This window comes from Phoxinus phoxinus (assembly GCF_949152265.1).
Source record: "Phoxinus phoxinus genome assembly, chromosome: 2".
NCBI lineage: Eukaryota > Metazoa > Chordata > Actinopteri > Cypriniformes > Leuciscidae > Phoxinus > Phoxinus phoxinus.
In genome coordinates, this window is record NC_136877.1 from 34,636,086 (window position 1) to 34,658,515 (window position 22,430).

The window sequence follows — 22,430 nt, forward strand, 5'->3', positions numbered from 1 at the left end:
CCTGCGTAATAATCAAGGAACTGCTGCTGTACCAGCAGGCGCAATGATATTACAAACTTAGTGCCGGTCATGTTGGAAGTTACCAAGCTGGGGACTATTTATAGGCGCTGCGTAATATCATAGCACAGTTCCTTGATTATTACGCAGGAATGAGAGTATAGTTCCTAGTCATATTGGCCAAGAAAATCAGTCTTAGTACACGATGTAACTACAGAAGAGTCAAGTTTTAAATAGGAAAAATATCTAAACTCTTTGGTCATTTTTTTGAGAGAGATGCAAACGGTCTAATCAGATTCAATGATCTATGCTAAGCTATGCTAAAAGTGCTACCGCCAGACCCGGAGATCGGCTGAATGGATTCGAAAACAGTAAAAATCAACTGTTTAACTGGGGGGTTGGAAAATGAGCCTATTTCCAAAAAAAGTGGAGTATCCCTTTAAAACAGGTGCAAATGATAAACTTTTACTTTATCATGATGAAACACTGCAATTAATCCACAAATCACATGCATTACGAACCGTGGGGCCTGGTCCGTACGGATCACGGGCCAACTACGTTCCCTATTGTTATCGCACTTCCTATATCTTGCAGCCCTAATCTAAAATATAGTTTACCCATTGACTTTCATAGTATGGAGGAAAAAAAGACTATGTAAGTCAATGGGGGCCATCAACTGTTTGGTTACTGACATTCTTCAAAATATCATCTTTTGTGTTCAGCAGAAGAAAGAAATTAATAGAAGTTTGGAACAACTTAAGGCTGAGTAAATGATGAAAGAATTTGTCACCTTTTTCATTCTAAACTCTGAAGGAAAGTGTATCCGCAAAAGATCTAGAACACAAAATGCATCTTTCTCCATTGACAAATTTAAAAGCTACATAATTTTGCAAGCAAAATGTACATACAATTTTAAATACCGGTAGCCTATATAATTATATTAAAGTAGATGCTTTGCCAGTGACCATTTTTGAATTTACCCTTTTCACATTTCTGTGTTTCTCAGAAGCGGAAGTCATCATAGTTGGGAAAACTTCTATAGCGGTGAATGAGAGAATACATTCAATATATGTTATATGTCCACAATAGTGTTTTCAAAACTTTCAAAAAGAGGGAAAAAAATAGAGAGAAATTGATAACGGCAGTAAGAAGAGAGAAAGGTGTAAACTTTACTGTCACTCCCATAGCCACTGTATTATAAACACTCTCAAAACAGTGTTAATTTGATGCAAAGGTAATATAATACAAAGTATGGTGTTATAAAATGTACATAAATAAATAAAAAACCTGTATGTGAAACTTTACACATATTTAAATCATGTAATTCCATGAAGTCAAATGCTGCTGAGATGAATGGAGGTCTTTGTGAAAAAAGGTGATGATGCACTTTTAAATGTAAACATGTTCCTCTTTTTACTGTCATCCCTTTCTCTACCACACCAACCATTACATACTCCATAATACCAAAGTATATATGTAACTGTGTGGGTAATCATCTTAAGGTACAGAGCCTCCATTATTCACCAGCAAACCTGGAGACAGAGAGACAAAGAGGAAAGGCAGAGGAAAAACAACAAGAGACAATGGATAATACAGCTGCAATTATGACGGTGAGGACATGACTGGGGTGGCTTATCTGTCCACGGGATCATAGGGGTTCAGCTTCTAAGTGTTGAAGCATTGCCACACACAGGGAGATGGAAGGGAGAGAAAACTCAGAGAGAGATGGAAAAGACTGCTGGGATACCAAAAAGTTAAAATGATGAACCATCACACAGCAATTGACAGATTATCTGTCTTTCTCCAACCACGACACAAACCCCAAATTAAACAATCAACTGCAGTCCAACTACGTTCTTGTTTACATCAACACATTTGTTGTGGCACACCAATGTGGTTGGGTTAGCTTGCGGGAAAAAGAGACGTTCTTTCCCTCCATGTATTTCTCTCTATATCGTTCTGGTTTGGCTGTCTCTCAAAGCCACCAGATCTGGCCAGGCTTCCATGGGTGGATTCCTTATGCACACACTCAGTGTCACTACTCAGCAGTCCGATGCATGGAGCAGGGAGATGTCACCCCTGATCTTTATTTGTCTGTAACTAATCTAAGTCTCATTCTGTGGTCAGTGTGTTGCCAGAGCTGTGTAGAGCTAGTCTGGAGTGTTGCTTTAGTAACCACTTCAGTAAGCATGGGAAATATCATGTGACCTTGTGATGTGTTCAGCCAACATTTCCAAGACAGAAGTGCCTATATAAAACAAATTGCAATTGAATTAATACGGCAGTACAATGCAATATATCCCATATGGCATTGTCAAATTTTCCTACGGCATTGTTTAGGACACGTCCAGTGAGGCTGGATTCAGTTTGCTCTAAATTACATCATTTAGAAACTGAATGGTGTTTTTTACCCCCTAGTTTTTGTTCAGAACTAATTGGAGACTTTGCACTTACTTTCTCCCCTCTTAGATAGTAGTCTCTGTGCCAAACTCTTATGAAAAAGGCCATTGGACTTCCAAAGCTTAACCTGAACAACAAATCTCTTGGAATATACTAGTACTAACTGAGCCCTACTACTACTTTTAGTTAGACCAAATGTTAGCGTAACAAAACATTCTCCAGTTTTCTTGGCCAAAGTGCCCTAGTTGCCTAATGTAGAATAAGAGGTCTGCCACTAGCAACCATGATCCAGTGCTGCAAAAATTAGGTATTGTCTGAGCTCTAGCTAAATTCCTTTAAAGAAAGACAACCTGTATGGAAGCTAGTATGGAAACAGGCATCACAATTATGTGCACACAACCAAAACCACATGAATATTGCACTTGACTATATGACTTTACTCAGTGACATGAATGCAGCAACACCCAAAAGTTTTATTACCAATGGCATTGTAGAAATAGCTTATTCACAGTCAGCCATATTTTTTTATTCCAGGAGCAATTGACCAATAACTGGGGGGAAATTCGAGATTAAGGGAGTAGTAGGCTACTTATCATATGATCTCATATATCATCATAAAAGCAACTTCTTTAGGCCACTGGCCTTTATATAATTATGGTACATATTTTTTAAATTGATTACAAAAAAAGTATTATTCATGAATTTGTAATTGTATAAAACATTTTAATTATAAAAAAAAATTGAGTGAGTGCAGTGCACCTTTAAATACAATATACATATCAATCAGACACAATCTCTGGCATACTCACACGTACAATACTTATCAAGCCAGAGACACAAATCTAGAGAGGATTAATATTTGACAGGTCTATATCTGTCAGTGGGGGATGATATGTTTGAAGAGAGAGGTAAGAGTGTGTATGTGGGTGATTATGACAGAAGACTGCATGACTCTGAGGCAGAGAATAGCTGCGTTTCTATTACGCCCAATGGAAACACGCCAATTTAGCAAAAACACAAATATCGCAAAAAAGCTTTTACCCTAACATGAGGTGGTTTTTAGAGGTCACCTGCCGTATGTAAAAGTTTATAATTCTTTAAAAAAGGTGCAGTATGTTTCGACAGAAGACGAGACTAGAGTTCTTCATTAAACTCATAAAAGACAAAATGTGTGGGCAAAGTGCTGGAAGCTTATCCTTTAATAGCGACGTTTCACCTCATATTAAAATAGTAATGAATGCACTGAAAACTTCACACCGGAACAATCAAATCTGTTTGCGCTGTCGTTGACCCAGAGAAAGCAGTGGTCAATATATATATGAAACAACTTTACTTTCAGTCTTTTCAACCATACAGACAGTATCAATAGTTCTGTGTTACAAATATTCAAATCATCACAAAAGTACTGAGATAAAAGTTTATAGTTAGATTATAAACACTGATGTCTACAGTAGCAACCAAAATAGAGTAAATCACCTTTTGAAAGTCGCTGCCTTAAATAACGAGTGTATCGATTACATCTGATGCTTCAAAACATTCATAAAGACGACTGTTGTTAAAGCTACAGTTCGTAACTTTTTTGTGTTCAGAATTTACAAAAATTTATACAATGAGCGAGTACATCAAGAATGCCTTTTGTCAAACTGTGTTTTTGTCTTATCCTTATCCTCACTACGGTAAGCCTGTAATAAGCATTTATACTCTGACTACTTTAAACCGACAGGCGGATCGCAGCCGCTGCGGAGTAGTACTATTACCCTTAGTAGTACTAGTAGCCTACCCTTACTACTATTTTTTGTTAGTTTTAAAACATGTTTATTGAATGGGAACCAGAACCCAAAACCGGAATTGTTTGGCGGAACCGGTAACGGAACCAGAACATTTCTTAAGATTCCCAACCCTAACCTTGAGGCAGGTTGGAGGTAGAAACACCCAAAAACACCTCATACATGGCAGCTCCCAAGTATAAGGGGGTTTCCTTGCCAATATTGCTTAACATGCCTACATCTCCTTCGATTAAAAATAATGGCTAGTGCGGTGGCTGCGATATACGTAAACCTACCAACAAATATATAAATATATATATAAATATATATATACATATACACACACACACAAAATCTGCATTCCATTTCGAGTATTCGGATATCGAAGACTGATCATGAAAACAGTGATCGCCGTGACTTTTAAAAATATATTTATTTTTTGTGTTCCTGAAGTCTAATTGGTTAGCGTTAGACCGGCAAAATAAGGTGAAACTTATGGAGTCAAAATAGGGCCATATATATCTGCAAAATAAATCAATGTTTCGCAAAAAAAAAAAATGTTTTGCAAAAAAAAAAAAAGTTTTGCAAAAAAAAAAAAAGTTTTGCAAAAAAAAATAGAGTATTGAGAAAAAAAATGCTTTTTTGCAAGTAAAATAAAATAATTGCAAAAGAAAAGTTAACCACTGAGAGAAAAAATAAAGTTTAGCAAAGTAAAACTTCAGCAGCATTGACTGCAACACATATTTCCCTTTGCGCCGCTCCTTTAAATCCGCGTTTCTGTCATCCGTGCCTCTGCGGTGCACGCTTTCCTTTGCGCTTCCATTTTCTTTGCGCCTCGCTTTGTGTCCCTGATTTGACGTGGGGGGTGGGGTCAAGAGGTTGGGGTGTGTACAAGGGACGAAGGCGCGTCCTTCTCGCCTACGTCATCAGCGCGAGCCCCAGACCGAGTGGATCGATCGAAATGGCGGAGCAGTAGTGATGGGATTTATGGCTCTTTGAGGGGATCCGTTCCTTTCAAAGAGCCGTTCAAAAGAACGGCTCTTTTGGCTCTTTTTAAATATTTAGTCAGTTTTAAGAAGCCAGCTTGGGAGCATCTTAGTTTATCCTCACTGGGAGGAATGATGAGGTGAGATTTGTAGTCAAATAATTAAAACTCAGATATCACACACCAATAGTTGAATTATTCTGAAATATTGATTATTACCTCATTTGTCATGTGTGGACTATATTCCATTGCACAACATCCCTCTGCTTAGGAAGTGACATCACTATTTTGGATTTACCTTTAGTACAAAGTGTGTGTATGTGTAAAGCTATGTTGACTTATGTTATTCATACAATACCTAACGTTACTCACAAATAAACATCAAAAACAAAGCCGGCTGCAATGAATTTCTGTGCAAAACAGCTTTTACTACAAACACTTCCACACAAGAACATTTTGATAAAAAACAAAAAATATTTAAAGTTTTAAATATATACTGTAGATGAAATTAGAATAAATAAAATGGAAATGTCTACATACAATCCACTATTACTACTGTAAACTTTGCAAATAGGACATCACCCGATGATCGATGATGTAATATGGTTATGTATTCAACTCTGGAAATATTCCTTCATTCAAAAAACGTAATTTGATTTAAGGATGGAGATTGCACAGGAAAGTAAAGTGAGTGAGTGAAAGCAATTGGGACATTGCTTAATTTGTATTATCTTATTGGTGTCGTGCTACAGACATAATTTAAATATTATGCAGGAAACAGAAATCCGATCGGTTATCCAGATACATTTGTTAATATGAACAAATGTAAACGCACGGTGTCCTGATTGGCTAATGATCCGATCTGCTTGATCAGATCATGGTGATCGCATGTTAATGCCAAGTGTAAACAGCCTTTGTGTGCATCTGTGTGAAACACGCATAGGAAAAAAAGAACGACAGAAAGAACGGCTCCCCTCCAGCCGCGACTCGGCTCCCATCGTTCATGTTTATGAGCCGTTCAAAAGAATCGGTTCGTTCGCGAACGTCACAACTCTACGGAGCAGAGACATGCGGGTGATGGATCACAGGTATGTATTATTGATAGCTTTCTTATTATTATTATTAGACTCCTATATTATTAATAACAGATACTTCAGACCGGCTAGAGGGTGGTATTTAGCAGTATCTGTTATTAATAATATAGGAGTCTAATAATAATAATAAGAAAGCTATCAATAATACATACCTGTGATCCATCACCCACATGTCTCTGCTCCGCCATTTCGATCGATCCACTCGGTCTGGGGCTCGCGCTGATGACGTAGGCGAGAAGGACGCGCCTTCGTCCCTTGTACACACCCCAACCTCTTGACCCCACCCCCCACGTCAAATCAGGGACACAAAGCGAGGCGCAAAGAAAAAGGAAGCGCAAAGGAAAGCGTGCACCGCAGAGGCACGGATGACAGAAACGCGGATTTAAAGGAGCGGCGCAAAGGGAAATATGTGTTGCAGTCAATGCTGCTGAAGTTTTACTTGGCTAAACTTTATTTTTTCTCTCAGTGGTTAACTTTTCTTTTGCAATTATTTTATTTTACTTGCAAAAAAACATTTTTTTTCCTCAATACTCTATTTTTATTTGCAAAACAATTTTTTTTTTTGCAAAACATTTTTTTTTTTTGCAAAACATTTTTTTTTTTTTGCGAAACATTGTTTTATTTTGCAGATATATATGGCCCTATTTTGACTCCATAGAAACTATACAGTTGTAATCGAAATTATTCAACAGCTATTGTTCGACAGCTATGAAACGGTACGTAATGCGCTAGTTTAGGATCGAATCAGAAAAAGAAAAAAAATGCACTAGCGAGAGAGAAATCGCAGCTCATAAGCAAACTTAAGACGCTGGAGACATTACATGTCACATCGATGTCACATGTCTTTACGGCAGGGTTCTTCAAACTCGGTCCTGGAGGGCTACTGTCCTGCACAGTTTAGCTCCAACACTGATCAAACACACCTGAACAAGCTAATAAATGTCTTCAGGAAAACTAGAAACTCACAGCTAGGTGTGTTTGATCAGGGTTGGAGCTAAACTGTGCAGGACAGTGGCCCTCCAGGACCGAGTTTGAGGAACCCTGCTTTACGGGATCTTTACGGGTTGTGTGTGAACGGACGCACGCACGCACAGATTACGGAAAATTACTGCCAGTGTGAATGAAACAAAATCAAACAATCCCGGGACAAATCCCGGGTCACATTATCTGTGTATTTTCCGGAATGTCTGTGTGAAAGGGGATCATGTTTCCAATAGCAACTAACAGTTTTTAGAGCCCCCTTTAAACCTTTAAAAAAAATTTTATAATCTGACCATGTTTCCAATAGCAACCTGATAGCCTTAAAGGGCATATTGCAGGTTAGAGTACCCAGTGCGCCAATGTATAGAACAATAATGTAGGAACTAGATTTAAATATAAACATATACTTATAAAACGCTATTTAGGCTTCTGGAGTCGTTTTTGTGAGAAAATTTTACTTCCGCATTTGAAAACCGCCAAACCGGAACTGACGTAGCATGGGGGAGCGCGGTCAAAGTAAACAATAGGAAAGCAATGGATCGCAATGACAGTTCGGACGCTGAGGAAATTGTAGTCTAAATGTTTACTCGTATGACAGACCTCAGCCATATAATTATGAGCCTCATATGAAGCCAAGAGAGTAGACAGGTCAGGATTAGACAGAACAACGGTCAGAGGAGACGCATTGAGCTGTGGTGTGAGGAGAACAGGGCAGGAGTCGGGTCTCGGTGAGAGAACAGTGTTAGCTTATAGATGTATTCACGTTAGCCGATGATATGTATAACACTATGCTCAGATCACAATATTGTAATTATGTGTCAGGCAATAGCAAAGCTAGTATTTAGACCCTTACCTGCACGTACGTCAGCCATTAGGAGACAGTTTCCAGAGAAAGAGGGACATTTTAAAGGTTTTGAATGGCCCCACTTGGTGATAATGAATAAAAAAATAATCACAATCACAACTTTCTTACTGTATAAAATTTTTATATGTAGAAACAGCCAACACAAACATTAAAATTCGGAGTACAGATTGAAAATGAACATTATATTATAATAATAATAAGTGTCGGCTGCAGACTTGCAAGACATTACAAGTTTATGGAGGATACGTTAATGAATTAAATTAAGACAAGGCACATTTTGTAAAACAAATGTACAATAAGTGATCTCTGACGGATCCGTGAGCGTCATGTTTCCCACCGGTGGCCGACCCACATGCTGATGGCGGACCGGGCGACCCGATGAAGGAGCCGGGACAGTGAGCACATATCGCCGTCATCATATAACGTAACGTTAACTCATCATATCGCCGGGATTATAATCATGCAGTCTATAGTGAACGCTACACACTACCGCGTTTTTCAAAGCAGACGCAGAAGCGAAGTCCCATCTCTTACCCTGCACAAAACGCACACAAACACGGAAGAAAGCACCGACCTTTTTCTTGTTCGGAAACCTGTGGACTCGATGTTCTGACAGGCCATAATTCACAGTCATTTATCACGATAATTATTAATTGAAATACAATAACCACCGAAAACACACTGAATCACGACCGCTTCAACATAATACCAGCCTATTCTGCACTGAGCGAACGCAGCGCCCGGCAAACGACTCCCCATTCTGACGTAATATGACGCGGTGGTGAAAAAAAAGCGCTTTTTCAACACGGTCAAGGAAACTGTCACGTTTTCTACTAAATTTGTGCCCTTATGTCTGGCAAAACAATTTTTAATCATGCATTTACTCTTCATATGGTATTTTCATACAAGGTTATATATTAATTCTGAAAAAAAAAAAAAACTGCAATATGCCCTTTAAGAACAAGCGTATTTAAATGACAACAGATAGCCTTTAGAGCAAGCATATTTCCAATACACTATAGCTTTAAGAACGCCATGTTTCCAAGAACTAGATAGACCAAGTGTGTCTGATACCCGACAGAATCAACGCTGAACTGACTCAACTGAATAGTCACTGTTACTAGGCTATGTCTTTTTAGAGCTGTGCCGCAGAACAGCAGAAATTATTCCGTTTGCACCATGGATTGTTATTTCCTATCACCGTAAGCTGCTTGAATCTGTGCTGCATAGTGCTAAAAGCCCAGTATGTGCAACGTGAGCAGTTCCCAATAGACTTACAACAGATAAGTAACGCACATAGCCAATATGATCGCATAAGCCTAGCAAGAACGTTTTATTGAAAACGACTAGATAAGCCCAAGCAACACGGACAGCACTAGCAACAAGCATGTTGCTAATACCCTAATAGCTTTTGGCAATGAGCATTAAAAATGAACTTAGCTTAGTGAAGACTTTCAGAGATGAATGGTAAATTAATCACATTGAGTCTGTGTCAATAATGCAGCGATGTGAGCAGCAATGTAGACTGAGGTCACTTCCAAATCAGGCAGCTAATGATCAATGCGGTGAATCTCGTGTTCAAGTTCGAACTTGAATTAGTTTGAGGTGAAATCCTTGTGGGGAATGAATTCCTCGCTCTAAATTCCCAATTCCTTGTGATAGGCGTTGTATTCCTATAGGTAGACTGTAGACATGGATCAGCTGAGAGTCAGCTGATGCGAGTCGACTAACGTGACCTGCCAGAACCGACGCTACGCTTAATTTTCATGTCATTTTTATTTGTCAACAGTGTTTTAACTAAAATATTTTCATTGTCACAGAAAACTCAATTTCACTAGCCTGGCTAACGCCAGACCCAATTCTCGTTCTCGTTGTTCATTTTCTCGTATTTGAGGCGTGGTTTACGAATGCCCGGCGCCGTTTATTGGGTGCTAAGAATGTCTATCAAATGCGCCTGTATGTAGCTCATAGCCAATCGTTTCCATTATACCAGATGATGTATGTAGAGCGAAAGAAATTAGACAAGGAAGAAGACGATGGGTAAGATATTTTTTTGTAAACAATGACGTTCAGCGACTATTGCCGTTTGTGCAAGATAAACATGAGGGTCGAAGGTATATATGGATATAAACAAACTGCTTAGTTGTGTCGCATAGATGTCGTCATCGTCTTGCTGCTCCCTCCCCGTTCTGTGATTGGTTCCCTAGATGAAAATCTGGTCCATGGTATCCAGACTGCCTTTCAGCGTGAATAAAATTGTGCTGCGCAAAGGCAGTATGGGGAAACCCAGGCTACAATTTCACATTAATTTAGTCTGATTTATAAGCTGTTTTCTTCAAGGGGACCAAAAAATGTCTGACAATGTCCCCATCTTTGTGGGGACATTTTGTCCTCACAACGTAAGGTTTAACTGGAACACACACACACACACACACCTATAGGGGAGAGTGGGGTGAGTTGTGCCAGTTTTTACTCAAAGTGACTTTTAAGTGAGGCCATGACAGTAATGCCTTCAACTTAAGGATTTACATATATTTCAGGATGTGGTGCATCCCTGAGAACAATAACTTTGGATCTGAAATACATTGTTTCAGAAATATAGCTTTTGGGAAAAAAGTGGTCTCGTGGCACAACTTGCCCCTGGTGCGGGGTAAGTTGTGCCTTTTGGGGGAATACGTTGGGGGTAAATTGTGCCAGTGATTTCTGAAGTAAAACAGAACATTTTAATGTTATGAACTGTAATGCTATATAAAAGCAAGACAAATTTAATACAAAATGACTAATTTAAGGTTTATTTAGATATTGTCACCCTATTAAACTGTTAGAATACCATAGCATGCGTTTTTTCAATATGGTAAATTTTGTATTGAACATAACTCTGGATCACAGTGTCACAGAGACAAGAGGGCGGGCTCATTTTACTCAGACGACCAATCAGTCTCTCAGGATCATTGTGAAGCTATCAAGCCACGCCCTAGCAACCATTTAGAGCACCATAGCAACACAATTTATGATATTTGTGAATCATTTCAGGCAAAAAGGCTTTGGCAATAGATGCCTTTTGACATAGAATGCTGTCTGTCAATTATGTAACATAGGCTATAAGAATAAAGTGACTAGGCTAATTTCTAAACATCCTGTGATTTAGGCCACTTAAAAACTTAATAAAACTTATCTTTAATAACATAGTGCAAAGTCTGCAAACTCAAAACTGAAATCAGTGTTAGCTAAATTAAACAAATGGCAGGTAGGCCTAAGTCAAACACTGATGAGGCATGCCCATCTCCTCACTTCTCCAGATTATCCCCTGTGAGTATGTAGGTCTAGGTGGTCTGGTTCTGGCACAACTTAACCCAGGCCCTTTGGCACAAATCACCCCAGACCCACAAGTTTGAAAAACTAGCATGATCCAGCAGTTAAGAGCTAACTTTATGCTAACTGTATAGACTCATTGTATAGCATGCTAAAGCACTAAAACATATGTGAAATGTTTTCAAACGTGTCTATACTTGTTCAGACACTACAATCAAAAAACCTTAATCATAGAAATTTTACTTTGAAAGGAAAAAAACTGTTTTTTGAGCTAAAATGTGTTTACACTCATGCCATGTGTCTCTCTTCTTTGGAGGATGAGTAAAATTGATTGCTTTTCAAAATTATGTGGTCACATGACCAATTTCTCCTATGGTTTTCCAGAAACAAGGGGTGGAACTACTTCCCCCCTGGCACAACTCACCCCACTCTCCCCTACACTTCAAAAGTTCTAGGCTATTACAATTTGATGGAAATTCAAAGCTGAATTTTAAGCAGCTAAAACTCCAGTCTTCAGTGTCATATGATGCTTCAGAAATGACCCCAAGCTTTTGAACGGTACCATATATAAAAGGGAAAAATAAAATATATACGTGTATATATATTTTTATTTTTATGTATGGATATTATAGGCTAGTTGATGATCTTGCAATGTAGCTTTTTGAGTGGTAACAACAGTCTAGGATGTGTTTAAAGATAAATGTAAGCCCAGAAAGTGAACTCCTGACCCTCTGATTAACCACACCCATTGTGTCCACTGAACCATGAGCAACCTGACAAAGAGCATCTGGCACAATACAGTGCTGTACAGGTCCCTGAGACCTCCTGCACCCCCCACCCCATTCCCAGATAGCACACGCTTCTGAAAACTCCAGTTGTCACGGAAACCATTGTTTTGCCCTCCTTCTTCCTGCCATGCATTCCTTCTCACAATGCGTTGAAAAGCAAATTGGCCTTTGACAAAGCGCTGGAGGACTGTTTAGGAATGAGAGCCGAGGAGATTGGAGTGGATGAAAGACACACAAGGGTAAGAAAACACACTCCAATCAAACGAATAAAAAAGGAAAAGAGCGGAAAAGAGTGAACAACAAGGGGGAGCCGACTTTGAGAGCAGATCATTTCAGCAGTCTGGAAGCGCTGGTACCTGATATCACTTAGACAGATGTTATCTGCCCTTCCCGCAGATGGGCAGACGCGGGATGAGTGAAGGAGTAGAGAAAAGACAAACACATGAAAAAAGATCAGACACCCAATGAGAGTTCAGAACTTTTTTCAGACATACTGATACAGACACTCCAGAACAGTCAAAAACAGCATGTGTTTGTTCCCTTAATGCCATTAACACAATATGAACAAGTTAGTCATCGCTTCAAAAGCCAGCTTGGTGACATCTGACACCCGTAGTAATCCTGATATGCTTTTTCTAACAATAAGGTAAGCTATGAGACTGTTCCAGATGTGCTGAACCAGGCGGATGGTGCTGTGGGTGGTCAAATCTTGTCCCCACTTATTCTCTGTAGTTGGTATTTGCATTTTATTTTTGAAGAGAACTCTCAAGGTCTAACTGACAGACTACACACAGCTTGTTCATCTGTAAATCCATTCTATTGTATCTATCCGTTTAACATGATAAAGAAAAAAAAGCCGAATCATCCTTGCAATAGTGTTGTTACACTGAATATCTACAACATGGATGATTTTCTTGGGCCACTAAGTGGGAATCCTTAAATAAAGGTACTGTCATATTAGCAAAATATTGCGGGGCAAAAAAGGTCAATTGTCTATTACTAGAGTAGCGATGTATGAAGCACGGCTCACACAGAAGTCACTTTCAAACCAAGCAGCTTTCTGTTGGTCAATGTAGTGAATTTGCGTGACCAACACAATACAAAATCTGCATGGGGAAATCTCATGTGGATTCCTATTAAAATGATTGGAATTTGTCCATGAAAACTTGCTGGTGTGACTGCACCTAAACAGCAGTTGTGCATAAACAGTGACTGCAGAGTCAAAGCATTTGGAAGTCACACATTTTCAATGATAGTTGCCGATCCGAGGCAATATAATACAACAATGATGCAGCGTCAAAGTTGAGCAGACTTTAATTTATGTAAATGGACAGCGACACAATGTGGCGACTATCAAAAGAAATGAAGACAATGGAGCTCACATAATCCAACAAGCGAACACTGAAACCAGCAGAGATTTAATGGATACAATGTGTATTTAGTTTTAAAGTTGTTTCAGCAGTTCTATAAACATTTCAAAATCTAAAAATATGCAAAATATCACTAAATAGGACCATACTCAAAAATAAAGGCGGAGCAAAAGATAATTTCAAATCATCATATAGAGGCGTTCCATTTATCATCTTTTTCCATGACAGTACTTGAAAACAGTGCCAAACATAAGAATAGTGCTGTGTTGAAAAAATCGATTCACCAATTCTGAATCGATTTTCATATAAATTTCTAAAGATCGATCCGTAACTCAGAGGATCGATTTAATAACAGGCCTACATTTTCCCCATAAACACACCGAGACATGGCGACCGGCGGCGCTGCTAATGCGGTTTCTCTGAATCCACTTGTTGACAAGAGAGGAGGAAAGAGCCGTTCATAGCGCGTTTTTTGCGCGTGCAAATTCGTTTTCTAGGCGCGCCTCTGTTCATGGTTGCATAGCAACGACAGACGCAAAGGGAAAGCACGCGCTTGTGGAGAGGAGAAAGCGGTGCAAACTGCGCTCTCCATGATGACGAGGAAGTATCATCAAATAATTAATTGATTTCTAGCCCTTGCATTAGCTTTACTACTAGATATATTCATTGAGATGAGAAATAAAAAGCCGCCCTGTACAGCTATGATCAGCTGTTCGGCCGAGCTTTCCATGTTGTTACGGAAAGACCGCTGGTTTTTGTCACATGACCTGTTGAGATGCATTGAAGTGCTTCTCACTGAATTTGCACGCTCATAAAACGCGATATGTGAACGGCCCCTAAAGTGGTATCGTGTGCGGTTGTATCTAGTTTAAAAGGCCTTCTAAATATGAACGCAGTTTTGGATTAAATAAAAGGACAGTCAAGTCAAATAAAACACGTTTTATCTCCTGTTTAGTTGGTAACACTACATTAAGATACCATTCATTAACATTAATGCCTTATCTAACATCAATACATTGAGTGAACAATACATTTTTACAACATTAATGTATGTTTGTGAATGTTATTTAATACAAAAACTTGATTGTTCATGAACAATAAAAACTTTTGATTTTAAAAATATAAGATTGGATCAGATCGGATCGAATCGAATCGAATCGAATCGAATAATGATAATCGATTCAAGATCTTGAGAATCGGAATCGAATCGATTCTTGAAATTTGAATCGATACCCAGCACTACATAAGAAGTAGAAAACAAAGCAAGAGGAAAATAGTGAAAGAGAAAAAAAAAACAGATAATATCCTCACAGTTCTTCCAGATAGGGCAGGTTTCTGAAGACATTAGCAGGCAGCTCAGTGATGTTGTTCATGCTGATGTCCCTATGGAAACAAAAGAACAACATGTTCATAGTTAGTGGTTGAGCAGTCCTATTTCTATAGGTTAACATAACATAACACAAACATTTACATTTGCTCTTTGGATTTGGATGCATTTCTTTTTTGGTTATACATTTTATGGTTGGTTTCTTCACTATTTATTATGGAAGAGAAGAGATCATGGATAGCTTGTGCTGCGATTTCGCTAACGTGACAATATAACTAAAACTGACTGTGTGCAGACACTTATTTCAACCAGAACTTGAAGAGATCTCATGGTCATATCATGATTGTTTTACAGGTGCTCCCTCTGCATTCCAAAAATACCATTTGCTAAAAATAAACTGTAAAAAAAAGCAGTAAATTAGTTAAGCCTTCTGTTATTGTAAATGTTAAAGGGCACCTATTATGACATTTAAAATGTTCCTAATGTTGTTTTGGGAGTCCCCAACAACAGTTTTACATGCATGCAATGACAAAAAACACTTTTGTTTTCGTATAATATGCATTTATTTTAACCTGATTTGCTCACCGACTCCCAAATGATTCGTTCAACGACTCGTTTTTCAAACCCCTCCTTTGCGCGACGCTAATCTGCGTTGATTGGTCAGATGACCCAGCAGTGTTTACAGAGATAATACTTGTTTAACACGGAGTACAATGATACTTTTATCAATTAAATTGTGTTATAATAATGATTATAGTCCACTGCTTTGTAGTTTGTAGTAAAAAACTAAAAATAAGATAAAGAATTTAATGTTATGTTAGCGAGCATAGCCCAGAGTTCATATTGTAAAAGCACAATCAGTCTTTGTTTGCATTAGCCCGATGCATAAACATAACATTTTTACAAAAAAAAAAAAATGCAGTTACGTTACTACGACGAGGTATTACTCTATTCTTTAAGACAACTCCCGAAAACAACCACAAACACTTCACATATCTCAATACAATTGTCATTGAAGACCTAGAAGCTAAACGGTGCTTACACAACAAACAAAATAATTATTAAGCATGCTACATGAAACATAAAAGCAACAATTATTAATACAGCAACACTTACAGGTTGTGATATGGAGGAGGAAGCTGATGCAAATACACTTGGAACTGAACCTTCCTTCAATATCAGCCGGCTCGCGAATACAAGTTTGATTGCATTTAAGTTGGTAAAGCAATTGTCTTCAAAATGCCGCGAACAAAGCACAAGGCTCGGACTATACTTCTGTGGTATGTGCAGATGAAAAAAGTTCAGAACACAGCGTCTCGTCGCCATGATGTTTTCAAGTTTTCCCGGTTTTCCCTGGCCTTGGAGCGCAATAAGTGGGCGTATCGTATTCAAATAACTTGACAAGTTGACGTCATCTAGTCAGAGAAAAAACTTCGGTCTTCTAACGATTCATAAAAATGACTCCGAGTCGACTCTTACTTTTGAAAGACAATAACTTTATATACGGTGCACTTTCATATTTCAAACTTTGCAGGATGTTTTTGTTCACTTAGATCTATGTTACACACTACATGAAAGGTAAATTTCAAAATCCCATAATAGGTGCCCTTTAAATAAATAATAAGTTGACAATATATGGAAAACAAAAGAAAGAGTAAAATTACGCCTTTAACACAATTCAAAATAGAACAACTCAAAAAGTGTGCCATGAGGCAACATACATTATTTCAATTTGATACATTTCTTTTGAGCGGTCCCTCCCACAGATCTTGTTCGTGCTTTACAAGTTTGAACAGAGATCTGTATGATGCCTGTGACGACTGATAAGACCTGAATCCAGATCAGACAGTGAGATCAAGCATCACGCAACAATAATTGAAGAAAGCAAAGTGTAGTTGATGTCATCAGTGCTGTACTATGGTGTTTTATCTCTGCTGTCATGCAAGTACGACATCAGTGGCAAGTTGTTGCTTGGGAGATGCGTTTGAAAAGCTAATGTTTGCATTTCCAACCAAAAATCTATTTTTCACATGTACATATTCATACACAATCTTTATTTCCCATCATCCTCCATAATCTCTCCTGCGTTGTGCAAATATACATTGTGCAAATATTTTGACGATCCCAGCCTTTTAGCTGTGGCTCCATACAGAAGATAAAGTGATTTCTGAGTTAGCCATGGATAATGCAGTGGTTTACACATCGAGTACAACCACATTGAGTATTCCCCTTAATAATATCCAATTGTCCATAAAAAAAAGTTTTTAGGAAGGACTATTACTATTACAAACTTGATCATTATGAAATCTAATTTTCATCCAATGAGGCGGTTAAAATTTCATGGTATAGTAATAATTTACATTGAAACAAAGTGCACACTGTATGGCTAAATTATCTGAATTGAGTCCGATTTGTGAACAAAGCGCTGTTTGTATGTCTGTCGCTGTGCATGAAGCCTGACAGACTTTTTTTTAAACATTAAGTAGTAGACTGACTCCCATTATCATGTTGCTTCAGTCTATGTATAAAGCAAAAGATGGGTTGATAAATAGGTTCATAAAGCATTTTTTTAATGTTATTTCCATACAATGAAAGTTAATGATGCCCATGAACTGTCAAGCTTTAAAACAAAAGCTTAAAAAAATTAGCTTTTATTGTGCTTTTTTTTTTTTCTGGTCACCATTCACTTTCATTGTATGCAAAGAACATCCATTTTCTGAAAAAACTGCAAGAGAAAAATAAAGCATTCAGGTTTGGAATGAGTAAATTATTGTAAAGTATTCCTTTAATGAACAGAAATCCTCTACTTTTCCCTCATTCTCTTTTTTCTTCTCCTATTTTCTATAAAACTATCTCTGTCCCTCCTTCTCTCCCTAAGGCTCTGAAGCTCTGAGCATAGAGAGAGTGGAGGCTGTCAAGGAGACGGAGAGATAGCATGTAGCAGCATGACAAAAATGCAGGCAGTACACAAAGTGTTTTCCTCTCTCTCCTTCTCTTTCTCCATTTGGGCTGAAAGGTGAAATGTGTGGGCAGCTAGAAAAGCAAATGGTAGATCCGCAGCGAGAAAGGTCAGAACACTGACCTTAAAACACCCACAGTTAGTGACGCCACTACACAAACTCACAGAGAGGAAATGAGAACCAGTGCATGTAGATCATAATAAGTGTGTTTTTATGTGGCATTCTACTTGTTATACATTTCAGTCCTCTTGTTTATTTATCCTGCCGTATTCCAGCCAGAATTGAGTGTGTGTGTTTCTGTCTTTGTTCTGGAGGAGATGCAGGTTTTTTCAGCTGGGGCCGAGATCTTGATTAGGAATCCATTATGTGCGGCTTCAAAAGCTGGGCCGCACACAGTAGACGTGGAGACGGGGTCTGACGGAGCCCAACAAACATGCTACAATAGCTAATGAGGCACATCCCCATCCCTGAAGGTAGAGAAAAACAAGGGGAAGAGAGTCTCCACCATCTTGGATTTCACTGCAAGGGCTGTCTTGAGTCTTGAAAGCGTATATGAGCATGAGGGCCTCTGGCCACACTGTGTATCAGATTACCCCCCATCTCACACACCGAAAGGGGCCTCCCTATCCCCCCTGCAGCTATGACCTTCCATCGCTCCTCTATCTTTTTTTCTTTTTTGATCCGCAGGTTACCTGCCCTATCCAATTACCCTTCAGGCTGCTTTCAATGGACCATGTACCACCAGAACACTCCCCTTTCTCCTCTCATTCCTTATCACTCACTCCTTCTCTCTCTTTCCCTCTTGGTGGTGTCCCTGGGCCCCTATTTGTGCAGCGGTCCCGGTGGTCCTCTGGATACATTATGTATTACTGACAGTCCTGTTCCTCCTGTACTCACACACACACACACACTCCTCCACGCCCGCAGCCTTTCGTCCTACTGCAAACTCTCTCAGTCTTTTGGCTGAGGTGCCTGGAAGCAGGATGAGAGAGAGAGAAAGAAGACTATGTGTATGTGTGTTTGGGTCTGTGAATGTGATCTCTATCCCCGAGTAGCAGGTTTCCTCATTAGGGGCCAGGGGCCGCACTGCAGTGACAAAGACAGGGACGGAGACAGAGGCCTACCGGAGGAAACTCTATCCTATGAGACTGATAACGTGTGCTCTTAAAGAGTGTGTGCACTTGTGACTGCGTCAGACCAGTTCTACTGCATTTATGTTTAAATAAAGCATAATTATTAACCTTGTGCATTTGGACCTTAAAGGTGATGTGTCTCGTTTATATGTCACCAAACTGAATTGTAAAAATATTAACAAAGTCTCAAACTTCTACACTGAAAAAAAATTCGGTGAATAAACAATTTTGAAATAGCTAGTAAATTTAACAAACAATTACAAAGAAATGGCAAGTAACATGGTATATTTTCTTTTTACATTGGCTACACACCACAACTTCAAAATGAAAACTTGTTAAAATGTCTAGTTCTTACATTTAAGGGATATTTTACCCGAAAATGACAATTCTGTCATGAAAAGTTTTTCATCTGTGGAACACAAAATTAAACTTTTTGAAAAGATGGTGTTTTTTCAAAATGGGGTCAATGAGGTCATATGTTATTTTGACTCCGAGAATTCTTCAAAATTATTTTGTGCTCTGCAAAAGAAAGACAGATTTGGAAAGACATGACAGAATTCTAATTTTTAGGTGAACTATTCCTTTAAGGACCTATTTCTACTTGATCAGATACATTTATAATATGTCTATCTGTGTGATATAGCCTACAGAGATGAACAATATTGGATTTTTGCCGATATGCAGATATTTGAAAAAGAAATAATGTGACAAACTCAGAACACACATACTTAATTTTGACTTTTGACTTTATAAACTATATAAAAATTATTTAATTTACAAGTGTCAGGTTTGTGATTTTTATTAGTCATGTTGGCTATAGCTGCTGTGCTGACCATTAAATCAAATCAGACTCGTGATTTTAAGACATTAATTACGGTTTTATTTATTTAGTAACAGAAATAACAAATGTTATTTCATTAGTCTAATAACAAGTTCACTTCAACAATGACCAAACTGCTGACGTGATCTTATCGCTAGTACTCCTTGCGCACGGGCCGATTACCGGTATATGTTAAGCCTTTAAGATTTCAATGATATCCCAATAATATTATGCATGCATCCATAATATAGTCTGATTGGTTATTATCATCATTACTTCTTGAAGAAGAACATTCTACTGTGCAATAGTAATATATTTCTGTTATATTTTTTTTAAGTTAAACCAAACTTTTATTTTGACAGGTTGTTGTGACTCGTGAAGACCTTTGAGTTTCCGTGATATGATAGTTTTATCAAATGAAATGGTGAAATGCTTGTGAAGTGAGCGTCAAGCATGCTTCAGTATGTGTAGTAGACAAAACTGCAGTGTTTATTCACATAGAGACACACAGAACATGCAGACTTAAGATTTCAATAGCAGTCTTTTTGGCCATATAGCGATTTGATTCATTGTACAGTCCAACTTTTGATTTATTCATACAAAAATGGATCCCCTCTCAATACACTCTACATAGCACACTCCGTGGCCATTGAATAGATGCAGCAATTGTTTCAGCTATGCACTAGTATGTCTATTTAAAAAATACATAACGTATGCGAAATTGAAACTGGTATACCGGCCAAGCAAAACGTTGAAAACGTTAAACGTCTTGTTTTAAACACCAGTGACAGAACGATAATGTAAAACCTGCTGGGTATTGTGAAGGTGAAATCCTGCAACATGCTCAAACAGTTAAAGAGTTCAGCTTGCAAAGGCAGATACAATTTGGCATTGTCATTAAATTACTAACTCTAGGAATACAAATAAGGACCACCCTAAGCGCTACAGATGGAGCGTGACTGGATGGAAAATACATACTACAAACATGGAAGGAAGAAGAAAAGCCTTGTGTTGGGAGAGCTCAGGAACATGTCAAGTCTCAACAGAGCACTGCAGATTTTCTGCCTGTCAGTAAGAGTAACAGAAAAAGAGCAGGAAAGAGACAGAAGCCTAGTTAAACTCATGCTATAGGACAGAGAACATTGATTTATGAATGATAGTCTGAATAGATATTTTCTAAGAGGGTAGCGTCATTCACTTTTTCTAAAACAACATTTATTCTTTTAGAGCTTAATGCAAGATGTGCTCTAAATCACTCTGAAAAAAGCACAACAAGCCTGTTTGTCCTGGAATGAACACAGGGTCAAATTCACAAAACGTTTACAAATTTTGCACAACATCTTAACACAAAAACCTGTGCATATTCACTTACTGCATGCACTGCAGTCTAATTCAGTTTTTCAAAAAATTATAAAGCATATGAGATTAGATTTACAGCCAGACATATACTATAAATTGATGCTTTTTATCCAATACTCTTCAGTTATAACTAAATGCAATGCTGCTGTTTTGAGTATTATTCTATAGAGACCTACAAGATGACACTTATCGGTATAAGAAAATATATGAAAATGATAAGCCCAGTAAAAAAAACATTTAAATATTAGAGCTGGACGATTATGAATAAATTGAGAATCACTTTTTTTGTTTCATATAGAGATCACGATTCTCCCACAATCCTGCACAGACAACTAAACAAACTAAACAGCTAAACAGACAACCCTCCTGTAGACATCAGGGTCTATATTCGAAATATAAACTTCTATCCCAGTAATTCTGTGATAATTTTTAACACAGCAATCACAATACTTTGTGGTTAAAAAGACCGTTTGTGAAGCTATGTCATACCTAAATGACTGCTTTCTCTGGATCAGAAGTAGTGCGAACAGTAACACAGATTTGAATGTTCCAGTATGATTTCGTCACAGCTTTAATAGACACAGGTGAATCGCTGTCATTTAGGAATCGCGTGGGTGTTTGTCGAGATTGCGAGCTATTAAACAGCAGTCAAAAATATCAGTAAAAATGAATTATCTGGATTAGCGATCTACCCTCAGAACCAACCTGAAAGATCCAGAATTGAGCTGGCCAAATTGCATTCACCATAGACTTTGTGGGTGTGTTTACAGCGTTACTAATTCTTTAGTGAATCAGATGGTAAAACAATACAGAAAGTGTGTCCATGAACATTTGCAGGAATCCAATCCATAGCAACTGCTCTCTGCAGGCTCCTAAACTCCTCCGCTCAGACCCTGAGGGTTAACTTTTACATTTCCACTGCATCAGTGAAACATGGGAGCATCCGCGTGTCGGCAAACCACACCAGCACCGCAGCAGGCCTTTCGGTGGCCACAGCTGCCCACAGAGCCCCACATCACAGCTGGGCCAGCCCGCTCACAGCCCTGCCAAGCCCTGAAGGAGCCCAGCCACAGCCTGGCACATGATAAGGCCCGTAGATGTGCTGTGCGTGCGTGTGTTAGGGCATGGGTGGGTCTCGTTCACCGGCTGGCTTTTAGACCAAAAAGGGTGAGGCGTTTCTGTGACAACTCCTTTTTGATTGACAGCCCTTCAAATGATGTCTTTTAAAGAACAAGCCTAAAAAAGGGTGTGCGCCTTAATGAAATTGAGATAA

The 22,430-nt window shown here is 38.5% G+C and overlaps 2 protein-coding genes across 3 annotated transcripts in view; one reads left to right on the forward strand and one right to left on the reverse strand.

Moving 5' to 3' along the window:
- The window catches only part of kcna4 (potassium voltage-gated channel, shaker-related subfamily, member 4), a gene marked incomplete at its 5' end in the record, with an annotated part of 116,274 nt that overhangs the window by 82,257 nt on the left and 11,587 nt on the right, over positions 1-22,430 (forward strand). The window lies entirely within an intron of this gene.
- lgr4 (leucine-rich repeat containing G protein-coupled receptor 4) overlaps positions 1-22,430 on the reverse strand; it is a 60,226-nt gene that overhangs the window by 21,423 nt on the left and 16,373 nt on the right. The window contains 1 exon segment of the mRNA XM_079605048.1: positions 14,870-14,941. Within this exon segment, the coding sequence (XP_079461174.1) occupies positions 14,870-14,941 (72 nt within the window).